The 9304-nt window shown below is 38.3% G+C and overlaps 1 protein-coding gene across 2 annotated transcripts in view; it reads right to left on the bottom strand.

Annotated features, from left to right (window-relative positions):
- ARMC3 (armadillo repeat containing 3) overlaps positions 1 to 9304 on the bottom strand; it is a 61890-nt gene that overhangs the window by 50869 nt on the left and 1717 nt on the right. For both annotated transcript variants that reach the window (XM_009330567.1, XM_009330568.1), the window contains exon 2: positions 2498 to 2615. In XM_009330567.1, coding sequence (XP_009328842.1) covers positions 2498 to 2615 — 118 coding nt within the window. The remainder of the gene's footprint in view (positions 1 to 2497; positions 2616 to 9304) is intronic.

The following is a 9304-nucleotide window of genomic DNA, read 5'->3' as shown; positions in this document are numbered from 1 at the left end:
CCAAACCATTCTATGATTACTTTAATTTTAAAATTATAGCCATAAATTGTGCCTAGCAATGCTATATCAAGACCTGCATCTACTGCCAAGCACAGCCTCTCAGGCCCAGTTCTTGCTGCAGCAGACTGCTGCTTGTAAGGTACCCTTAGACTTAGAATCATAGAATCATTAAAGGTTGGAAGAGACCTCCAAGATCATCGAGTCCAACCATCAACCCAACAACACCATGCCCACTAAACCATGTCCCTAAGCGCCTCATCTACCCGTCTTTTAAATACTTCCAGGGATGGTGACTCAACCACTTCCCTGGGCAGCCTGTTCCAATGTTTAACTACTCTTTCAGTAAAGAAATTTTTCCTTACATCCAATCTAAACCTCCCCTGGCGCAACTTGAGGCCATTTCCTCTCGTCCTTTCGCCAGTTACTTGGGAGAAGAGACCGACACCCACCTTGCTACAACCTCCTTTTAGGTAGTTGTAGAGAGCAATGAGGTCTCCCCTCAGCCTCCTTTTCTCCAGGCTAAACAACCCCAGCTCCCTCAGCCGCTCCTCATAAGGCTTGTTCTCCAGACCCCTCACCAGCCTCGTTGCCCTTCTCTGGACACGTTCCAACATCTCAACATCCTTCTTGTAGTGAGGGGCCCAAAACTGAACACAGTATTCGAGGTGCGGCCTCACCAGTGCCGAGTACAGGGGCACGATCACTTCCCTGCTCCTGCTGGCCACACTATTTCTGATACAGGCCAGGATGCTGTTGGCCTTCTTGGCCGCCTGGGCACACTGCCGGCTCATGTTCAGCCGGCTGTCGACCAACATCCCCAGGTCCTTTTCCGACAGGCAGCTTTCCAGCCACTCTTCCCCAAGCCAAGTGTGGAAGTGCAGGCCAAAGTGCAGGACCCGGCACTTGGCCTTGCTGAATCTCATACAGTTGGCCTCGGCCCATCGATCCAGCCTGTCCAGGTCCCTCTGCAGAGCCTTCCTACCCTCAAGCAGATCAACACTCCTGCCCAACTTGGTGTCGTCAATGGAGCACTTTGTAGCTGAATAGGCTCTGGCCATGCAAAGAACAGAAGCATTTTGTATGATTACAGTTCCTGCTCACTCAAAAAACACCCAAAACCCAAGAAACAAAATTGAAAACCTACTCCTATTCTCAGTTCCCACAACAGCTTTATAACTCATTTTGTAATGAACCACGCCTGTCCTTTGGCTACAAGTGAGCAATGTGAGAAGAAACTGGAGAACTATGCTCATTCTCAGGCCAAAACACAATTAAAATGCAAGAACTATTTTTTATTGAGGGATGGGACTTAATTTACTAGCAACATTCAAGAAATAAATTAACTGCAAAGTGAAAACAACTCCTTCTCTTGTGCCACACTGCAAAGTTACAGTCTAGTCTTCTGAAAGATTGCAGGAATATCTACATTAACAATTTAAAGGATTATTCATTTAGTAGAAACAGAAAAATTAAATATCTGTCCTCTTGCAGTGTGCTATATGTTACTGTGTACAGTAGGGACGGAGACAACAGGAGTTTATGGTGTGCGGTTCATAGCTGTCTCCCAACAGTCCAAATTCTCTCTTCACATATTATTCAAAATTTGGTCGCATGCCCCCAGCCAAGCTTGCCATATTAAGCTGAACATAAACATCTCTCAGAACCCAGTGAACCCATGCCATCTGTTAAAGCCTTCAGCTCTTCTCTCACAACTTCAGCAGTCTTGATAATTGCCATCAGTACAACAATCAGCATATAAAAACATAATTTTTAAAGAAAACATAAATTAAATTGAAATTAATATTAAAACAAATTAATTATACTAAGAATGCTACCAGTGTATACCAATTTGAGTGGCTGGCATGGCATGAGTAGGAGACAACTTAGGAAATTACGTGCTACATAATTTTGAGCCTTTGTTACACAGTTGTCTTCTCGGTACCCAGAACATGACGCTTAGCTACAGATAATGCAGAGGCCTTTGGAAGATTTGGAATCTTGGAGACTTGTTAGATTCCCAACATATACAGAAATAAGCTTGATAAAGGAGGCTGAGCAGTCTCCGATAAACCATCTGTCACAGAAGTACTGGCACAAGAGATATATGCAAAAATAACAGAAACAGGCTAAAAAGTAATTTTCATTGAAAACTGAACCTTCAAATAACTACACTAATACAGAAGTCTCGAAGTGCAACATAAAAAAGAGAATTCTTTCCCAGATGCATAACAAAACAGATCTAGGTTATATCTAAACCAAGCTCTATTAAACAGAGAATAAAATTCTACAACAAAATGATAAAAATTTCCTTCACACAAACCACAGTACTTCTATATAACTGCAAATACAGGTTTGACAGATATTTCAGAAAACCCTCAAAACCTTGACAGAGACCTTTGAGATGAAATGAAGATTTCAGTGCTAGGCAACTAAAAAATTGTGAACTACTATCAAAATCTAAGCAATGCAAAGGAAAGCTCATTGCAAAAAGACTAACCTTTTGATGCAAATTTGTATAGAGCATCACATGCTTTGGCCAAAACTTCCTCTTCAGGAGAACTAAGCATTAGCACAACCGTTGCTGCTGTTTTGCTTTCAATCAATAAAGGATCAAACTACAAACAAATAAAAGGAAAGAATAGTTTGATTTATACTGAGCCTTCCCATGTGCTGCAGCAGACCCCCACATTTCACTAAAAAAAAAAAATCTAGTTTGAGATCTACACTGAGTTAGAAATACTAACATGAATTGCTATTTACTTGGAGAAATTTGATTTTTTAATAAAAATTTGAGACTGTTGAAAAATAAGAAATAATAACAGACTTCCAAATATAATCATGATTTCATCCCATATGAAGATTTTGGGAAAACCTTGATGCTTCCCTGTACATCTAGGAAGTCTTGAAGGCAACAGACTATGTAATTCTGTTACACGTGTAAGAGCATTCTGTGGCTTCGGAACCAAGTTTCTTTTGAGCAGCTGTGCACAGAGCCTATGAACTTAGGTGTTGTATGAGGAAGAGGATTTGGCTACTTTGTGGCGTTAACACTTCAGAAAAACAAAAGGACCCTTCCTGTGCCTTTGTCAACTCAGTTCACTAGCTTACCATGATCTTGTACTAGCTGAAGTATTTCTATGCTCAGCCAACTAGAAATGATACAAAGTGTTCATTTCCATTTCTGACCTCTCTCATACAGAAAGAAATCTTCCAACAAATCCGGCAGTTTTCAACTCTCTTAATAGACTCTTTGGGACTAACATCACTTGAGAAAGGGAATCTTCTAAAAAAGCCTTTTGCTCTTTAACAAGACTCAAGGATTTCTGAAAATTCTACCCATTAAAAAGTTTTAAGCTTATTTGGATTTCAAATATTTTTTTAATATGGAAAAACTGTCTTCTGTCTTCACACTTTAGGCCTATAGTGTATCTGTGTTACCTACAGAAACTACTAGATACCTGAGTCATTCAGTCTCTCAATATCAATGTATTTATCTTTAAAATACAGCAGATTAATCATTTAAGATAGCAATACAAATTATTTTAAAATATTATTACAATGTATATTTATACTGTATATATTTTAAATTTTATATTATTTGTTTTACTTCATTCAAAAACCCTCTAATAGCTGCATCAGAGGCACATGTTGCTGAACAATAAGGGCATAAAGACACATACAAGTCAGTTGTCAAGCAAGGAAATTATTAAGAGCAAATCTTCAAAAAAAGTTATGAGTGGGTTAGAAGGAAAGTAAAAAAAGAGGCGGCTTTTTTCTTCTCCCTCCTCTGACTTGTTCAAAAATAAGGCAAAATATACTAGTACCCAGACTTCTAAATTCATATTTTTGGTAGGTTTTTAAATCTAAGTAATTTCATCATCTTCCACGAGGCATATCACACAATTTAACAGTCTGCAAGATCAAGATCCAAGTTTCGTTAACAGTTAACAGGTTGCCTGGCTAACAGGCTTAACTGGTCTCCCCAGCTTCAAGCAGGTCCGAAAACCTGAAGACACTGTCCAACTTCATGCTTGCTGTGACAGGCTGGAGGCATGGGACAAGTCATGGACCAAAGCTCCTTTTTAAAGAAAATATAATCAGCTTACTGTACCATAAGTCATTTTGCTCAGTAATGATTCAGCAACAAGAATTAAACCAAATAGTGGCACAGTGGTCCACATTACATCTTAATGGCGGATCTAAAATGATGGAATTCTTTATAGGAATTTTCTTTTTAGATTGTAAGGAGGCAAAAAGTTCAGCCTATCACAGCAACATTCATTCTACCCATTCGACACAGTTTGTTCATTCTACCCATATGAGAGGCATATAGGGGAATTGAGAGATGACTGAAAGCCCCTTTAGCCACCTTCATACTTCTCTACTTCTGCACACTTCTGTCCTTGGCGTGGACAGAACATGATCCTCCAGGAAAGTGCTATGATTTAAGCACAGACATATCTCCTGAGTCTGGCCAAATACTTGGTGATGGGATAAAACTGTAATTCTTAGTGAAGGCTGTTAGTCCTCCAGAGAAAAATAAACACAAAGACTGATCTCAGATGAAGTTTAATAAGAAATGAAATATGAAATAAGAGTTTTAAATCTCAGTTATTTATTTACATTGATCTAATACCAAAGACGCTATTATGTTGCTCCATTTTCATTGCCTCTCGTGTTCACAGGTAATTGTATAAACTACAATTCAATGATAATTCCTAGAATTTAATGACAGGTTGGTACATGAGCAGAGTGAAATTAGTCTAATCTCTACCCATTTGTATAGACATTACCCTCACTACTACTGTCTGAAATATTCAATAGGCACTTTCCTATAAGAAGCAGTTTTGTGCTGAAAACACAGTAAGAAGAGTCACTGAAATCAACGTATGTTTAAGAAGTCAGAGGCCTGAGCAGGTCAGTGATTTGCTGGGAAGTAACATTGTTCGTTAAAACTATCATAGAACTGGATGGGGCTTTTGCTTATCATAATGTCAGCATAGCTAGAGTTCCCCCCTCCTTTTTTGGGGGGTTTTGGTTTTTGTTTTTTTTTTTTTTTTAAATCAAGGCTTGCTCCTAAATCTTCATACATCATTGCAAGACTTTTCCCTTAATGGCACATACAGGGCAGATTATGTGCTAGAATAATATGCCTGAAGTTACAAACAACCTTGAATTAAACACAGAAATTTAACTGGTTTATAAGCAACATCACTTCCAACATTCAGTTTGTATTAAGAAAAAAGCAAGGTAAATGAAAAAAAAAGCTATAATTCAAAAACTCCTATATGTCTTTGATCATGATTTTTGTGTACATTTGACTTTAAAGCCACTAGAAACTGCAAAGTATTGGGTTTTTTTTTTGCTTCCATCAACTTAACTTAGTTGAAATTGAAGGTAATACAAAATATGTTTCCAGTCAGACAACAGACCCATCTAGCCCAGCATCCTGTCTCCGACAAAGGCCAGAAACAGGTGCAGGCAAGCAGACTATTAAACTTTGTTTATATTCCCTCACAGACTCCAGCACTCTGCAACCTAGAGAACTGGTGAGCTAGCGATTTTATCTCTGTATTCAAAAAGTCCAAGAAAAATCTTCCACCAGTTAATTTGGTAAATAATTTTTGAAGCCATCTGTATTTTAGCCACCCTTAATATTCTCAGACACAAGTATCACTGTTTAAGTCATATAAATAGTTGTGCCTTTCCTTTGTTTTAAAACTACCACCTGATAATTTTATTTGTCCTCTACAGTTCATTCACCATAAGAAACAGCAAAATAAATGACACCAATTTGCCTTCTCTGTATATTCATAATTTTGTAAGTTTCTATGATATTCCTCTTCACAGTCATTTCCTTTTGGGGATGAAGAAACCTACTCTCTTTGATCTTTCCTAATACAGAAGCCACTCTGTCTATTCTTGTTGTCTTCCTTAGTACTTTTCTATAGTTCAGCTGTACCTTTTTTGAGATGGAAACACCAGAACTGTTAATGGCATTCAACATGTGCATGCATTTGCTAGTGACATGGTGTTTTGCCTTTTATTTCTGGAATTTGAAATGTTGTGTTTATTCACTTTCGCCTACTTAGTAACTGGCTGCCATTTTCATGCAAGTATCCACATTAATTCTGATAGACTGGAAGACATAGGTTGCAGAATAAAACCCCATGACATTCCACTGGCAATCTCTCTCTGTTATGAAACCTGAACAGTAACTTGTTTTCTCACCTTTGCTTTCTGTTTTATAACCAGACATTATTGCCAGGAGGGAATTTCTTTCTACCTGTTCACGCGAGTGAAGAGCCTGGTCTAAAAACTTTTGAAAAAGATAAATAACTATATCAACCAGATCACCATTATCCACTTGACTCCTCTAAAGAATTCAAATAGATTTCAGAGATTGAACTTTCTTCTACGCAAGCGATATTGATTCTCGCCCATTACTATCATATTTATCCGTGCATCTTTTTTTTTCTTTTTTTTTTTTTTTTGGTAACTACTTCTACCAATTAACACAGCATGGAAGACAAACTTTCTGGCCTGTAATTATTGATGTATTTCTCTTTGAAAATGAATTTTTCTACCCTCCATTCCTCTAGAACAAAGGGTACATATTAAATACCATAAGTAACAGTACCATAATTTCAGATTTTAGTTATTTTTCACTTAGAACAAGACCTCGGCAAACACTATTTATTCATATTCGGGCAATTTCTTCACATTTGTTTTAGTTATTTGCTACATAGCTTTGTCTTCTGACACAAAAATAAGTAATTTTGCTTTTCTTTTATGACTTTAATCACCTAATAGTGTCCCTCTAAGAAGCTCCTTGCTTCTAGTCCATTTGGAAAAGGTTTATTGCTAGTTTTTGTATCCTTACCAGTACTCTCCCAAAACATTTTGTTGCTTTATGACATTGTGCTTTTATTTTTCATTTGTGAGTGCAAGGGTTTTTTTTGTTTTCCCATTTAGATGCAAATCCGACCTTTTGAAGGATGTATTTTTCTGCTATTATTCTATCGTTTAATCATGCTGCCATTTAAAAAAAAAGTCCTTTAAATTTTAATTAAGTGACTACAAGGTCTGCTTTATCCTTGCATCTTTTGTAGACTCTTTAGAAGCATTACTGATATCTTTGATACTCTTAACCCCTTTCCCTTTACCTAGAAAAATAGAATTAATGTATACCTGCTCATGTTAATTGTTTCAATTCTGTCATTGTCTGATCTCCTATACTAACATTATAAAACCAAGATATTCCACTGAATCACAAACAGTTGATGTTGGAAGGCACCTCTGGAGATGATCTGGTCCAACTGCCCTGTTCAGAGCAGGGTCAGCTATAGCTCAGGGCCGATGCACTGTCTGATTTTGAGTATCTCCAAAGATGGAGACTCCATAACCTCTCCAGGCAACCTGTGCCACATTCCATCATTCTTACAGTAAAAGAGGATTTTTTTCCTTATGTTTAAATGGAACCTCCTGGGTTTCAGTTTGTGCCCCTTGCCTCTCATCCTTTCAGTGGGCACCACTGAGAAGAGCCTGGCCTGACTTCTTTGCTCCCTCCTATCAGGTATTTATACACATTGACAAGACCCCTCCAAGCTTTCTCTCAAGACTGAACAGTCCCAACTCTCGGTCTCTCCTCATATGACAAATGCTCCAAGCCTTTGCAGACCTGTTCCAGTAAGTCCATGTCTCTCTTGTACTGGGGAACTCAGAACTGGACACAGCATTCCCAGTGTGGTTTCACTCACCAATGCTGAGTGGAAGACAACAGTCCCCTCCCTCAAGTTGCTGGCAACACTCTGCCTAACGCACCCCAGGATTTTGTCAGCTTTCTTTGCCCCAAGGGCACATTGCTGGTGCATGTCCACCAGAATCACCAGGTCCTTTCCTGTAAAGCTGCTTTCCAGCTGGTCATCACCCAGTCTGTACCGGTTATTCCTCCCCCAGGTGCAAGACTTGGCATTTCCCTTTATTGAACTTAATGAAATTCCCATTTTCCCATTTCTCTAGTTTGTTGAGGTCCCTCTGAATGGCGGCACAACCATCTGGTCTATCAATCACTCCTCTCAATTTTGTATCTTCTGCAAACTTGCTGAGGGTGCACTCTGTCCCATCATTCAGGTCACTAATGAAGAGGTTAAACAGTACCAGCCCTGGGATCAACCCCTGGGGCACAACACTAGTGCCTGACCTCCAGCTGGACCTCATGCTGCTGACCACAACCCTTTGAGTCTGGCAGTTCAGCTAGTTTTCAATTCATTTACACTGTCTATTTATCTTGTCTGTACTTCATCAGTTTGTCTATAAGGATGTTATGAGAGACACTGTTGAAAGCCTTACTAAAGTCAAGTCAAATTAATATTTAGGTATTAATTGCTCAAAAGAAGGTGTTTCTATGGAGACTGAATTTCAGGAGTTGACAGTGTCACTTCATATATTCCACCTTTTTAACATCAGTGTTGTGAATGAAGCCATTTTCAAAAATACTCAGCTATCTATAGCTTGCTTTCAGTGATAACGCCTCAGTATTTTCTCCAGTGGTAATCTTAGGCTTTCCTTTTAATGTCTATGCCCTAGCTGATGATCAAATCGTAATATTGTCTAGACCAAACTTAATGAAGATACCATATGAAAAGTTCCTATCAATCTATGTCAGAGCTAGCATATTTTATCTGCCTGAATTACTGTCTAAGGTAATCCATATAGAGATAGAGGCTCAAAGCAATATTTTTCCTGGAGAAGCCCAATTCTCAGAACAGATAATAGTAAAAGACTAATTATGAAAGGCAGGGAAAACAGAGTCCTCAGGAATACTTTCTGAAACATAAGCAGTGGCTAGGCTGAGAGATGTGTTTTCCACCTGTTCCTAGAAATCTGTAAAAATTAGTGGTCATCTGCAGTACCATATATTCTCAGAGCATTCCACATGCACAAAGGCTCTCTTTTATAAACCTGTCCACACTATCTCAAGGCTTCTTTTCTTGGACTTGACATTTTCATAAGCAGATTATCAGTCAGAAGATAATAGCTAATACATCTTTTATTTTGTTTGCATCTCATTTCCTGTCACCTGAAATATCCAGGTGAAATTTAAAGTTTTGAGATTTGATTTTACATGATCACTATTAACAACATTCTCATAGCTATAAGATTTTCTTGCCTGATAGTTACAACTAATCAATGATCTGTTTTCATATTTAATACTGTTTTGCTATGCAACATTCAGGTTTTTCTCTCCTGATAGGACTGCTAGAAGAGATATGCAGGCCTGAAGTACAATAAGTGTAAAAAC

The sequence above is a fragment of the Pygoscelis adeliae genome, unplaced genomic scaffold (assembly GCF_000699105.1).
Source record: "Pygoscelis adeliae isolate BGI_AS28 unplaced genomic scaffold, ASM69910v1 Scaffold27, whole genome shotgun sequence".
NCBI lineage: Eukaryota > Metazoa > Chordata > Aves > Sphenisciformes > Spheniscidae > Pygoscelis > Pygoscelis adeliae.
Note: the sequence above shows the minus strand (reverse complement) of the source record. Positions and strands in the feature narration are given on the sequence as shown.